We start from the raw sequence: 15,414 nt of genomic DNA, 5'->3' as shown, positions 1-15,414 counted from the left end.
AATGAATGAAGTTTATTTCCTCCTTACAAAAATCGTATGACGTATCTGTTGATGACCTCATTTTCAATAGAGAGGAAACCAAGAAGGGGCGGGGTGGGAGTAAGATGTGAAATAACTTGTAAGGTTCTGCAGATCATAGGAAATGAAGCCAGGATTTAAAGCCAGAACTTTCTGATAACAAAGCTCACTGTTTAAATAAACTTAACTTACCCTAAAGCATAAAGAACTCATGATTATTCCCAAAGGTCCTGATGCAGGGAAGTAAGATACCTGAGGAGGATGATCGAGTGCTGTTGGGAGAGAGGGACACAGAAATTAACTTTGCCACTTTTCTAGAGTTATACGTGGCCCAACCATTGAGATTACTTGAAACATTAGGCAGTTTTCTCTTCAAGAAAGTGAGGTAGCAATATGAAAAAAATTATATATACATTTATATTTATATGTATATATTTATATATTGCATATATATCTATCTATATATATATTATATATTTTTCTTAATTCCTAAAACAAACTTATTGACTGTAGAAGAAAAAGGCAGTGGCTGGGAATTAGACCCCCTGGATTTTGGTTCTAATATCTACAACCCATGGGATCCTGTTATTCAGCAGACCTTTCTGATCTGCCGGTTCCTCATCTGTAACATAGATCAGTGATTTTTCACAGATTCATAGAAGAACTTCAAGGGCTGCTCAGGGGTAAGGGGTGGGCATGGGACTAAAGGACAGGAAAGGACAGCCCATCACCAAGGGAGGCACCCACAAGGAAGGCCAGGGCCTGTGTGGTCTACGCCACGCCCACGATACCCTGTTAGAATATCTGTGGTAGGATAATGGATAAACTCCCTGCCACCACAGGTTCAGGTCTTGCTGCTCTGTGGGTGACTCACTTCTGGCCTGTACTAGCCAGATAGTTAGGATGTAAAGTTTCCTCAAACGGTTTATATAAATAAGAAGGTGAATTGATTTAAAAGCAGTAATAGTTAACATTTATTGAACACTTACTATGTGAAGTTATCATTCTAAAAACTATATGTACAGTCATTTAACCCCCAAAACAGTGACATGTGCTATTGTTATCTCCATTTTACAGAGGAAAACAAAGAGTTCATGTGGTATATGCAGAAATGACAAAAGTTGGTAAGTGAATAACTGAAGTTCCTGAGTGCTGCTTTGGAGCATTGCCTTTAGCAATTGCCAGACTACCCTGATTTTCAGATTCCCTGGAGAAAGAGACTGAGTGCCCCTGAGTAGGCCAGGTGCTCAGCTCTGGGTCACTCAACCAGCGTAGGGCAGGTTGAGGACCACATAGAACAAATAGGCAGCGGCTACCCACCTTCTGATCTCAGTAGGGGATGGGGAAGAAGCATTTCCAGAAAAAAGGGAATCATTATCATGGCGGTCACCTGAAGGCCCACCACAATAATCAGTTGGATAAGTCTAGGCTGATTTCAGGGCGTAGGTTAGAATTCGTTTTCTTCACTGAATCCATAACACGAAGCTTATAACCTTGTCATTTCAGAGCCTCATGGAGAAATTATAGACTGTCAACAAACCAGATCATTTATCTTTTTTTTTTTTTGAAAGTAGAATAGCCCATTTAGCAGTATCTAGCACAAGTTTAAGTGACATACAAATACATGCTCTTTGACCCTGTAATTTCACTTCTAGGGTTATATCCTACAGAACTACTCCACATATGCACATAGATATATGTGTAAAGATGTTCATTGCAGCATTGTTTATAATAATAGAAAATAGGAAATGACCTAAATATTTATTAATGGGGTCTGGACAGCATTATGGTACATCCATACTCTGGATAAATATCCATTATTAAATAGAATTAGGTCGTCCCATATGTAGTGACAAGAAAATTCTTGCAATTATATTAAGTGCATAAAACAAGTTATAGTACGGTATATGTAGTATAAACTCATTTTTATGGAAAAATGCATACATTTCTGTTTATAAATACATTGTATTTGCTCTATGTTTATAAACATATGTTAAAAACATATAGCAAAAGTCTGAAAAAAAGCCTAAAATGTAAATGAACTTCTAGGGAAGGGGTAGGATGGAGAGATGGTGAACCTGGGGGGGGTCCCCAAAGAAATATAATTTTGAATTTGCTAGTAGTCACTAAAAATGTAAAGGGAAACCAGTGAGCAAAATTAATGTTAAAAATATATTTTATTAAAATAAATACGGAGGGTGCCAAAAAAATGTGTACACATTTTAAGAGAGGAAAGCTGTATTAAAATTGTAATACTCAATATATACCGATAACAAAAGATGAAAACAAGTCACATTTGACTTCTGCAATTACAAGAGGTGCTCAAAGTGGTTACGATCGGCGTCCAGACACTTCTGATTATGGCGAACTACTGCTTGAGTAACGTTGACCAAAGTGTCCACTTGTATATATTTTTTTGGAACCTCAGTATATCTAAAGTAGTATCATTTCAACATGTCATCAGCGTAAAGCACTTATTGAGACATGTAAAATTTTTTTGTACTAAATCTTTAACTCTTATAGCACATCTGGATTCACACCAGCCACATTTCAAGTACTTAATAGCTACATGTGGTTAGTGTACGGAACAGTTTAGCTCTATATACTTGTGTATTGTTTTGACTTTTTTTACAGTAAGAGTATGCGCTCTTCTGACTGGAATGCTTTATTTTTGTAAGTAGACCTTTTAATAGTTGTGATTTTTTTAAAAGGTGAGTTTTAATCTCACCTTTTCATCTTCCTGTTCCACTTTTCTATGCAAAGGAAATTTGGATGGCACATTTGTTTCACTTAAAATCAGTAGTCTTGGATTTTCAGATTAGTGAACACACAATAAAGTGATGCAATTTGAAAGAATGAATGGAAATAGCTTCTTATAGAATGTAAATTGTGATTCACAGGCTTTTTCATTACTTTGGTGTATGTATTACTATTTTTGTCCCAAGACTGTGGCAGCCTTTTGAATATTTCTGTTGTTTCTGTGGATGTAAACAACACACTAAAGAAATGTGAAACTTCAGGGTTGCCTTTGGTATGAGGTGTGATTATAAAGTAACAAGGTTTATTTTTTTGGTGAATAAATAAACTGTATATATTTGCCTTTCAAAGTAATTTGCTTGAAAGTGATATCTGGATACCATTCTGCATCTGTCCTTTGAGATACCTTACAGTTTTTTAAAAATAAACATTATTTTCAGACACTTCATCTATCATTTATATTTGTCTTTGAAGAATATATATATCATATGGACATTACCATTTGCCACAGGTTGTAATATTTTTTCAGTATAAGTATGTTGACATTTCCATTTTATATTGTTGCTCTGTATAGTTAATTTCATTAAAATTTCATTCAAATACTTGAAAAATTAAAATGAAAATCAAGACAAATAGCCTAAATAAGGAATGACTCTAAATGAGAATAAGATTTATTTTTTAGGGAGACAGAAATGTTTCAAAGTTAGGTTGTAGTGATGGTTGCACAACTCTGTAAATTCTAAAATTCTTTGAATTATATGTTTAAAAACAGGTGAATTTTATGATATGTAAACTGTATCTCAATAAAGCTTTTGTAAAATAGCCCTCAGTGGTGCTATTAAGAATTTTTATAGCCATATCTGTAGTTTGAAATAATTTAACGCACAGTTACGAGTATTTTGTAGGATCTGATTGTTTAAAAAGGTATTTGGAAATGTCATTTGCTTTTAAATCTTGCTTCCATTTAATGTTCAGACTGTATGTCTTTCCCTCTCCTAGATAATATTTCCTGTAAAGGCTCCCTGACATTTCTTTCCCTTGTGGAAATCCATTTCCTCATTTATAAAATAGGATTAATAACTAAATATGGTGAAGACTAAACAAGATGCTGTATAAAAAAATCATAATATCTGGGACATAGCACATTAACTGTGCATTAATTAACATGTACACTGAGTACCTGCCTATGGCTTTTATTGTCTACGATTTAAACATGGTGGGGAACTACTCTCCTTTTAGCCATGAAAAGACCTGGTGAAATACTCGGAGGAATATTTGGGATTTATTCTCATGACTCTAGACACCTAGGTTGATTAAATAGCAGTGTAAGCAATCTAATTTAAAGCCCATCACTGTACAGCCTATGCCCTGACATCTTTTTTTCATGGGAAAGAGATTTTGGCCCATTTACACTCACCTTCCCTTCACATTTCCCAGCTTTAGACACATTTCGTGGCCTAAATGAAGCCTGCCAACGTTCCCTTTTCAGTTCATCGCTGCCTCCTGTTATTAGTTGGAGAGGTCTTTGCAGAATGACATTTCTCTCCTGCAGTGCTGCCTGTGCCCCATTTAACATACAGCCTTCACTTTCCTCCTAACCCCTACTTGCTTTCTTTCTCAAGGAGAGAAAACTCAAACCTCAGCCTCTCAGGAAGCAATTCAGAACTCTCAGAGCCTGGCAATAGGCATTGGGCCCAGCACTAAACTTCAGTAATGATTCAGACTTCCCTCATTTCTAAGCCACCTCCAAGATTCACAGGTACAAATCTGCTTGTCTTCTTCACTTGCCATCACACATCCTTCCTTGTATGCCGCCTAAAACCAACGTATGTATGTCAACTCCAATTCACCAAATATTTTTAGTTTTCTCATATTCTAATTTAGCTCAGAAGCATTTTCTGGTATACTATCTGGGTTGTTACTGGACTGTCATTTCTCCCAGTCTGGTTGTGCCTGAAGCAGTTTTCACACGATGAACCTTTGAAGAAAGAGGTATGTAGTGAAAATGGAAATACCAGTGTACTCTTTGTAACCAGTTCTTTAATCCTCCACCTGCCATAACATGGAGATGGCTCATAATTATCCGAGCAGAGAACTAAACTCCTGTATTGCAGCATGAAGAATGAGCACTGTGGGGGGAGGCGGGGGGGCGGGTGACAGACTCTGTCTTCAGTGGGGAGGGGGACAGATATTTTGGAAAAGTTTGACATGGAATCGGATGTATTTGTATAACCTTTTCATGTTGAACCATGCAGCAGTCAGAGAGGGGTTTTGGTTTTCTTCATTAAAAGCTTATTAAATGAAGAAATAGGACAGTCGTTTTGCTTCAGTAGATGGGGGTCAGAGAGGCGGGCCTGATCTCCTCAGGATATTAATGTCTGCCTTCAGCCGGGGGAAATGAGCCGTCACTTGAGTTAGAGGCAGCTTTATGTGCTCATCACTAGGGATTCCCATCTGTCCAGGGAGCTGCAACAGTAAAAAATGGCCGAGCTCGGTGGTAGAGTGCAGAGGGCTCTCATTGGAATTCATGTCAGGAAACTCAGCTCAGTCTGCCCTAAGCAAGTCTGTTTCATGTTGATCCGCTGTCCATCTGATAAACCGAATTAATACGGGCATTCCCTCCAAGGGCCGCCCTGACAGTGACAGCCACAGCACCCAAATGTCTTGTTAGGCTTTCTTGGTAGTCTTACGCATCTTTAACCCTTTTTGTGATACCCAAACCAAAAAGTACTTTTAGAGACCTAGATAACAATGCCAAGCTAGGCTTTCCCTTTGCTTCTCTGGCACAAAACAGGGCCAGCTTAAACAGTTTCCAGAAACCAGATGCTGTTAGTTACTCCTCTCCCTCGTCATAACGAGCATCTAGTTGACCTTCAGGACAATTATGTGTTGACAGTGTCAAGTTTGTGTGTAGTTATTCAAAATAATGTTTCTTAAAACATTCTTAAATACAGTAAGTTTCCTAGCTTAGTTATGCTTTGTTAGTTTCATAGGTGTGTGAGTTGATCACTAAGCAGAACTTGACTATGTTCATGCATAAAGAGAAAATGTATTGCAAATTCCACTTTGGTTGGCTAATTGCTAGGAATAACTGTGGTGACTTCTTGCTGAGTCCCAGCATCCTCTGCTTTCTCAAGTATGACTTCTACCACGAAGGCAGCTCACGTCTTTGTAGACTGGTCAGCAGATGTGGTGGGAACTAATTACAGAACACATCAATACTGAGATTTCTTGTGGGGAAAAAAAATAGCAACTATGTGAGATGGATGTGTTAATTAGCTGGACTATAGTAATCATTTCACTATGTATATGATTATCAAAACATCATGTTATGTACTTTAAATACGTACGATTTTTATTTAAAAATCTAAAAAAATTCTGAGCTTTCTTTTTTGGAAATAAAGCCTGAGATATAAGTCTTTGTGTTAAGCTGTGATTATTTAAAATTATATTTCTGCAAAACTACCAGTAGTTCAAAATTACAGTACTGAATATGAGAGAACTTTGTTCTAAAGGTTTTTACTGAAGTATTATTAAGGACTTTTGTCCTTTTTCCTCCTCACTTCCAGACCTCGTGTTTTCCTGGCAAGGCAAGATTCTAATGTAGACTCAAGTATCTAATCCCTTTGAATGAGACCAGCTGCAAACTTTTTATTTTCTGCCTCTTTTCTATGTAGTATACTCTAACTTAGAATGTCAGATGAGCTTTCCTAAAAGAGACACAGAGCCCTCAGTACTTTTAGTAATTGCTTAGTATGTATAGTCAGAGCTGGAAGTAAGGCCTGGTCATTCTTTTCAGCCCTTGAACCTGTGACTCGATCTCTATTTGGAGGTCGCCATTACTACAGCCTACAGCTTTGGCATTTTGCTTTTAATGGTTAAGATTTTTTGTTTCAGTCACCTGTTTTTAAAATCAGAATTCTCGTTTCCAAATGCAGTAATGAAACGAGATTAGTTTTAAATGATGTGATCATGGCAAACCCAAAATTCAAAGTGCCATCTTCACTTAGGTTGAAGTGAATAAATGGCAAAATAAGGAAATCATTATATTTCTGTAATTATTGCAATGAATTAATGAATTTCTTGGAACTTTTTTGTCTGGCCTACTTATAAAAAATTAATATTTGACACTTATAATTCATTAAAAGTTATCTCCATGAAAAATTCTTCTACCTGGCATTAAAAGCATGTAATTTTCCTTTTTATTATCATTCATATGCCTTGATATTTTTGAATTTTGGTATTGTTGAAGTATATCATAGGAATTCTTTTTCTCTTATTTGCTTCTTCCCCTCCTGCCTCTGTTCTTGGCCCTTATGAAGCTTTCTTTCCATGGAGCTGTGAGGAGAGAAACAAAACACAAAATAGCTAGTGTGTCAGAGAGCAGTAAGTACTATGGAGAAAAAAGAAAAGCAGGAAGTGGAGGTTGGGAGTCCTGGTGAGAATGGAAGGGTTGCGATTGTAAATGGAGTAGTCAGAGCAGGCCTCCCTGATCAGGTGAACTTTGAAGGGACCTAAAGGAAGGAAGTGACTAAGCCTTGCAGATGTATTTATAAGGAAGACTGGTCCAAAGAGAGGAAAGGCCCAGAGGCAAGAACAGGCTTCGTGTGTCCAAGAGACACCAAGGAAGCCAGTGTGGATGGAGAAGAGTGAGCAGGCAGGGAAGAGAGGAGCAGAGGAGGTCACAGGTAAGGGGCAGGGCGCTGGGCAGGCTGTTGGGCCTCGGAGTCCACTGCAGGACTTGGGCTTTTACCCTGAGTGATGGGGAGCCACTGGGGGATTTGTGCAGAGGAGCTAAGTGATGGACTTAATGGTTTCTTCATCTTCCTGCTTGCCTCATTTCTGATCTTTTTCATTTTTGCAAAGCTAATGGACTAAAAATATTATCTCATTATTATTATAGTACTACTTTTCCAAATTATTAGTGAGGCCGAGCATTGTTTTATGTGGTTTTTGGCCATTTGTGTTTCTTCTAGAATTACCTCTTTGTATCCTTTCTCATTTTGCTCCTGAGCTGTTTATCTTTTTCTTATTAATTTCTTATCCAATTTGGACAAGTTTCACACATATTTTGAATATAATCTTCTATCTATTGTATGTGTTACAAGTACTTCATTTCAAGTCTATATTTGCCTTGGTGTTTTTTGTGGTTTACTTACATAAACATTTTTGAATATTGTAATTACTCAAATTGATCCATTATTTTTTTATGGCTTCCTGACTTCCTATTTTATTTTGCAAGGCTTTCTCACCCCAAGGTCATAAGAATGTTTTCCTAAATTTTTTTTAAATGTTACTTTATATCCATCAAGATGGGCCACAGTGGTTTCAAATAGGTTTTTAGTATTGAGTTTTCCTTTTTTATCTTTTGACCTAAATTTATAGTTGTTTTTTCACATTTAGATCTTTAATCCAACTAAATATATTTTTTCTGTGGCATCAGGTAGGGGTCTAACTTTATTATTTTCCCCCTTAATCAATATGCAGTTGCCCCAACATCTTTTGTAATAAGAATCCGTCTTTTCTCTACAATTTGAAATGTTATTATCTTTACCATAAATAATTTATTTTTCAGATGTATTTAGATCTCTTTCTGCATTTTGTTTCAAATCTATTAGTTTGTTTTCATGATAGTTCCATAGTTTTTAAAATTGCAGTAACTTCATAATGAGGTTTAAAATCTAGAATGACAGGCCTCTTATTTTCTTTTCCAAAAATTTCTTTGTAAATTTCAATTTTATTCTTCCCACAAGAAAGTCAGTTTTACAATTAAAACTATCTTTTAAGATTCAAATAAAATGATTTTAAATAACTCTTGCCTACACATTTTAATACTTTCAGAGACACCCTGAATTTTGTACATTTTGTGTTTAGGCTTCTTACTAGTTTTCTATTGATATGCAAAGAGTCTGGGCTTTAGAATCAGGGAGCACTGGGCTTGAATCCAGCTCTGCAGTTTACTGGCTCTGTGAACTTGAGCAAGCTACTTAGTCTGCCAGCCCAGCTCCCTCCTGTACAGTAGAGATAATAATGCTTACCTCAGATAACTGTTGTGAGTTTTACATTATTAATCTGTTAATTGAGTTATTATGCTTACAAGATTATATCAAATTGTTCAGCATACAGTAATTCATTGGCTCAAAGTAATTAATTTAGTGGGAGTTATAATTGATATTATATTAGGCATTTTTAAAAATAGACTATCTGAAGTATTTTCAGATGAAATGACATGATATCTGGCATTCGTTTCAAAATAATCTGGAAGGAGAATGAAAGGTGTAGCTGAAACTAGATTAGGACCCACAGAGGTTCTTTCTTTTGAACATTACCAAAATAAAAAAAAATTTAAATGCACCTTTAAATCTGTTAAAAATGACATAGTGTAAACATTTGTTATTTCTAAGTGGAATATTGTGTATTTATTCTATTATTCTTTGAACTTTTCTGAATTTTGTTAAACCTCTCAAAAAGAAGGAAAGCAAGGAGGGAAGGAGGAAGAAGAAGGAAAAGGTAGAATAAGAAAGAGAAAGAAAGAAGACTTCGTCTTTTATCTTCCTTGCCTGTGTGGTGAAACAATTGACCGTTCTACCATTTTAAGACCAACTTAAAAATACAAAGCATTTAAAGAGATTTCAAGTTAATATAAGGAACAATGTCTAATAATTAAAACTATTCATCAACAGACCTGGCTTCTGTGTAATTTGTTATCACTAGTCCCTGGAAAGGGTTAATTGATTTAATTGACCTCTGGGGTCGCTTGCAACTCTGATTCTACAAACCTGACTTTTTCATTTGTATCATTCCTACCCTTTTGAAACTAAGAATGGTAACAATCCTCTATACCTTTATAAAATTGATTTCTAAGTAAAGAGTTACTCATTTAACAAATATTTATAGGCAACCCAGGGAAATAGGATAGTATAATTTAGTAATAGGTAGTGAGGGAGAGAGATGGCAGGAAGATACATGGCTAAAGATATAATTACAGTATAGTGCAATAAATGACTGAGCTAGTAATATGTTCAGAGTCTTTCAGGCACAGAAGGAGTTAACTCTGGGGAAGTGAGGGAAGACTAAGTAGAAGAAGTGACATATGGGCTGATTCTTAAAAAGACTAAACAAGTAAAGATTTATTGTTCACACTATAGCAGCAGTTGCATGGCACATCCAAACAGTGGACCTCTATAGAGATAGATGTTAAACAGAACAAGGAGATTTTCTGTTTGTAAATGTTGTATAAAGTTCTCTATTTGTAAATAATGCGGACCTATCTCCAAGACATAAATATCAGATGACTAAAACCATAGTACAGAAACATGAATGTAAAATGTCTTTACCATTGTTGTGGTATAATTTTTATTGACCATATGTTGTAGTAATTTATTTGGCTGTATATAATAGTACTCTAACAAACAGTAGCTTAAAGGAGTGCAGTGTTTATTGATCTTGGATAATAAAAAGGCCAGAGGTGGGCACATCGGAGCTGGCATAGCCTTCAAAGATGTCATCAGGGGCCCAGGCTTCTCCTTTCTTCCTGCTCACCATTCTTCCATGGGAGCCTTCTTTGGAATCCTTAGGTCTCTACTGTTGCCTCCAGGCAGCTGGGCCATATTGCAGTCAGAAGAAGGGGGTAAGCCAAAGTGCCAAACATGCACAGCAGCTGAGTCTGTCCCCTTATGTTAGGAACTCTGTAGATTTCTCAGAAACTTCACCTAGTGAACTTCTACTTACATTCATTGGCCAGACTGTGCTATGTGATCACCTCTAGTCTCAGGGATCTTGCGAAGGTGAGTGTGTTTAACTGAGTACATTGTCATTCCAAATATAATCAAAGGTGTGTTAGTAGTGAGGAAGGAAAGAATGAATAGGTAACTAGCAATGTCTGCCCTCCTCATTTTTAAAGCTTAGAATGCTAAAAAATTTGGAGAAATGATGAAAGAAGAAACAGATGAAGTTGTTTAACATATAATTGAAAGGAAGCAATTTGGTGAAAATTCTTTTGAAAACATCGATTAATCCTCTAGGTTACATCCAATGTGGTAATTACTTCCTTACTCTGATTACTTATCATACATGGTGTTCATTTGTGACTCTTTTCCAATCAAGATTTAGCATAAAAAAATACCCCAAAATACTAAAGTATATGTACATAAAATGGCATAAAGACTTTCATTTAAGATAATTTTAAAAATCCAGTACATTGAAAGTTTACTAGAGTGCTTTGGGTGGCTAAAATAGGAATAAGATGATGAGAAGAAAATATTTTCAGCTTCTTTCATATTGCTTCTCCGCTGTGCACTAAATTAGACCCTTGCGCAGTGTGATCTGGAGTTGTTTGTCTGATGATAAAATTTTAGAAGTTAAGAACATAGTACTAGATAGTGGGCTATCAGATGACCGTCTTTTTTTTTTTTCCCCCCCGATTTCTATTCCCTATAGAAATGTAGGTACCGATAATAACAGTAATTTAGTCTTTTTTAAAACAATTAACTACCAGTCCAGGTAATTTTTTTTAACTCCTCAAATCTTAGAATTTTAGAACTGAATATTAAATTTTAGAACTGAAATCCCTGAATCTAAGAACTGGAAGGACTGTTTCTCCAGTGATGAGGAGACCAGGAGCCTGAGAGTTTAAGGGATTTGCCCAGTCTGATGTTTTAGGTGGAAGTAGAACTAGTATCTAGATTCCTGATTGGTTAAATCAGTTGATTTGGTTCCAACCAAATGATTTCGAAATAATTTGATACTTTCCCCAGTTATTATGAGCAAAAGAGTCAAGTTTGTTCATAATATACGTTCTCCTAGCAAGGTTCTCTCTTCCGTAGTGCTGAGAACTTTAGGATGAAAATTGGACAAATTTATGGTGGGCATATACTAGTGTTGATAACATTGGTAACTTTGCCCCACCCCCTTATTTACTATTCATTTGGTAAATAAACATTTTAAGTTATCATTGGTCAGTAGAAGGTGACTCTGAGTTCCAGCCTTGTCCTTTATAAACTGAGTGTTCTGGATCAGGTCTTTAGCCTCTCCAGACCTGCTGTAATTAGAATCACAAGTAGATCATATAAATGAGAGTTCTTTGTAAATGGTGGGTACTGTACAAATGATGGGTTTTCACTTTCATTATTAGCATTGTTTTTTGTTGTTTCTGGCCATGTGGCATTTAAAAATTGCTATTTATTTAATGAATGCTGTTTTATGATTATAGATGTCTTTATTAAAAGCTCACAATTATTCATTTTCATCCTTAGGGTAATTTAAAACACCTACAATTTCTTGCTTGCCTGGTTATTACTTTCATAAGCTGAACTGCATGAGAGATTTATCCAATGCTTAACCCTTCTTGAATTTTATACTTGCGCATAATCTCATTGTTCAATTTTTGTGAAATGTAACTGGATTTTTATAGTGAATGGGTTTATAAACTAGAAAACTAGCAGGGTACTAATAAAATATATTTTTATTCCTTTCTTTCAGTCTCTCTTTTAAAGGATAATTTTAAATGTTAGCTCCTTTTAAAAAGTATTTTCTGTTAACTTCTCAGTAGACTTATAAGCCTCTATCCTTGGTGATTTTCTTTGGGATGTAAGGAGGTTTAAATCTAAACTATGAATTTACTTTTTTGTTGCATTTAGGATTAATCGAGATAATGTATAAAGGTACTTAGCTTAATGCCTAGCACAAATTACATTCCCCCTTATATTGGAGTTCTATTAGATACTAGCAAGGATTCTCCGAAATCCTGACATTACAGAGATTGGAAAGTTTACTGAGAACTTTCAAAGTAAACAGAACTGTGAATGATAGCCCTCCACTAGCCATCTTCTCTGGGAATCCTGGTGATTCATGGGGTAGAGAGTGGGAAATGATACGGAGAAGGAAGGTGTCGAGATCTGCTTATAGATCCCAAACTACTTGGTGGAGAGGCCTCTGTTAAAAACTTAATGGAAGTCTTTTTGCAAGGGTACTTGAAGCGAAGTTGCAACCAAACCAGCAACTGTAGTTGTGACATTTCCATCTTTAGCTTCATGATGTTTCCTTCAGCCAAAACCATAGTATGTCATCTCTAAGTTCCAAACACTCAGCAAACAGCAGCAAGGCAGAGCCACCAGAAATGTATACCCGATTTCCATGACATATATGGTAATGCTGTATTAGCTAATAGAGCCACTGTATGGACATATAGAGCAACACAAATTGGAATAGATGGAACCTGCCCCTGTTAGCAGAGTCACTCCAAAAGAATGAAGAGATCAGTAATCATCCTACCTGGTATAATACGGAATTGTTTCAAAGCCAACTCATAATTGATGCCAAGTAAAAGCACTGTGTACCCATTAAAATATGGCATGACCAAAGAAATAAAGTACATTTAAAACCCTCCAATAAAAAACAACAGACTTCAAAATGCTAAGTGAAATAAGTCAGATAGAAAAAGATAAATACCGTATGACCTCACTTATATGTGGAATCTAAAAACAAAACAATCTGAACTTATAGATGCAGGGAACAGATTTGTGGTTGCCTGAGGCAGGGGGTAGGGGTAGGTGAAATGGGTGTAGGTTGTCAAAAGGTACAAACTTCCAGTTATAAAATAAATAAGTCCTGCGGATGATGTACTACTGCGTGGTGATTATGGTTAATAATACTGCATTGTATATTTAAAATTGCTAAAAGAGTAGATCTTAAAAGTTCTCATCACAAGAAAAAGAATGTGTAACTGTGTGGTGATGGTCACTAGACTTACTGGGGTTATCATTTTGCAGCGTATACAAGTGTTGAATCATTATGTGGTACACCTGAAACTAATATAATGTTACATGTCATTTATATCTCAATTTAAAAACTTCTTTAAAAGGAAACAACCTAAAAAAGAGACTAATCTATAAATATATTATTGTTGAAAACTGAAGTCTGACATTAGTGATAAGATGATATTCCTGACACTCAGACAAGTCTTACCTTTATGTTTTAGTCAAAGAAGTCTGGCAGAGATCACAGAACTTATCCATACGGCTCTCCTTGTACATCGTGGGATAGTAAATTTAAATGAATTGCAATCTTCTGATGGGCCACTGAAAGACATGCATTTTGGAAACAAAATAGCTATCCTGAGTGGAGACTTTCTTCTAGCAAATGCCTGTAATGGACTAGCTCTGCTACAGAACACCAAGGTAAAACTGGCGGGGGTTTGCTTGTGTCCGAATGGCCTTTAGATGGCTCTTGGGTGACGGCAGGAGCCACGGAGGCGTGCACCCTGCTGCCCCAACTCCCTGGGTGGACATAGGTGCTCAGTAAAATTGTGGTGATGGTGGTGGCAGTGTCAGCACCAGATAAAACAGTGAATGCTAGGAACAAATTTTGAAATGAATTTCTGTTTTTTTCCGATTACAGATGAAATTATTTGTTAATGATAGGATAGTGTTAAATATTCAATGTAAAAAAGATAGAAATAAATATTACTCATCATCCCACTATCCAGAAATAATCACTGTTCGTTAATATGTTGATGTCTTTTCTTTCAGTGTTTTTTGTTTGTTTATTCATACCTTTATATATGTGGGTTTTTTAGTAACATAGGTGAAAATTTGCATATATAAGGTTTTTGTTAATCTCGCCTGTTTTTTCCCTCTTCATGTTATGATGTGGGCATTTTCACGTTACAAACTTTTCATAAACTTTTTAAGGGCTTCACAACATTCAGTTATTTAGATGTATATTTACTTAACAAATTCCTCATTTTTGGACATTTAGGTTGCTTCTCATGTTTTACTATCATAAATAGATCTGCAGCAAACCTCTTTATACAGCAATTCTCCTCATTCCAGATTATTTTTTTAAGATGAATACCTAGAAGTGGTTTAAAGGGTTTCAATATTTTTAGTATACGTAGTACCAAACTGCTTTGTAGAACGATTGTAGAGGTATTTCTTATATATCAGTTAGGATTAGGTGTGACTATAAAATAACAGTGGCAAAACAAAATAGGAGCTTATTATTTTTCTCATGTAAGAGCATGCAGAAGTTGGCATGGTGATTCTACCAAGATAAGAACCCAGGCTCCTTCTATCCCATTGCTCTGCCCTCCTTATCTTACCACCTTATGGCCCAATGTGGTTGCCATTGCGTTCGCACTCCAGCCAATAGGAAGGAAGGAGGAGGACGGGCAGAGAAGGACAGAGCTCCTTCCCTTGAAGGTCAAGTGAGCCCACATCGTGGTTTGCTAATGTCAGTCTCAGTGTAAGTCTGCTCTTCCAGAAGCCCATCTGAGTTAGCATGTGTCCTGGAGTTTTTATTTTTTAACAGAGAATGATTGCTAATAATTACTTTAGAATAAGCCAGCACAGGTTTGATAGATCTCCACTTTACACTTCCAGCCTCTACCTCAGTTTTTGTCTAATGTAGGCTTATAGTAGGTGAAACCCATGTATAGCGGAGAGTTATGTTAAGATGTAATATTAAATCTGAAAGACAGTCTCTTTTCATAACTCTTTCAGACACCTCCCAATCAAGGACAGAATGTAGGGCAATTACTGATAGCGAGTATCTAGGGACAGTTAACTCCTTTGTCTCGGGTGGGAGGAGAGTGTTTGACACTGCTGCCCCAACTGGCCAGTTGGTGTGTCACCCAGTTAT

The 15,414-nt window shown here is 36.3% G+C and overlaps 1 protein-coding gene and 1 pseudogene across 4 annotated transcripts in view; both read left to right on the top strand.

The window, feature by feature from the left end:
• The window catches only part of PDSS2 (decaprenyl diphosphate synthase subunit 2), a 207,568-nt gene that overhangs the window by 101,105 nt on the left and 91,049 nt on the right, over positions 1–15,414 (top strand). For all 4 annotated transcript variants that reach the window (XM_033103100.1, XM_033103099.1, XM_033103098.1 and 1 more), the window contains exon 3: positions 13,754–13,952. In XM_033103100.1, coding sequence (XP_032958991.1) covers positions 13,754–13,952 — 199 coding nt within the window. The remainder of the gene's footprint in view (positions 1–13,753; positions 13,953–15,414) is intronic.
• Positions 12,810–13,038, top strand: LOC117020549 (cytochrome c oxidase subunit 7B, mitochondrial-like; annotated as a pseudogene).

The sequence above is a fragment of the Rhinolophus ferrumequinum genome, chromosome 3 (assembly GCF_004115265.2).
Source record: "Rhinolophus ferrumequinum isolate MPI-CBG mRhiFer1 chromosome 3, mRhiFer1_v1.p, whole genome shotgun sequence".
NCBI lineage: Eukaryota > Metazoa > Chordata > Mammalia > Chiroptera > Rhinolophidae > Rhinolophus > Rhinolophus ferrumequinum.
This window is presented reverse-complemented; position numbering and strand designations above follow the sequence as displayed.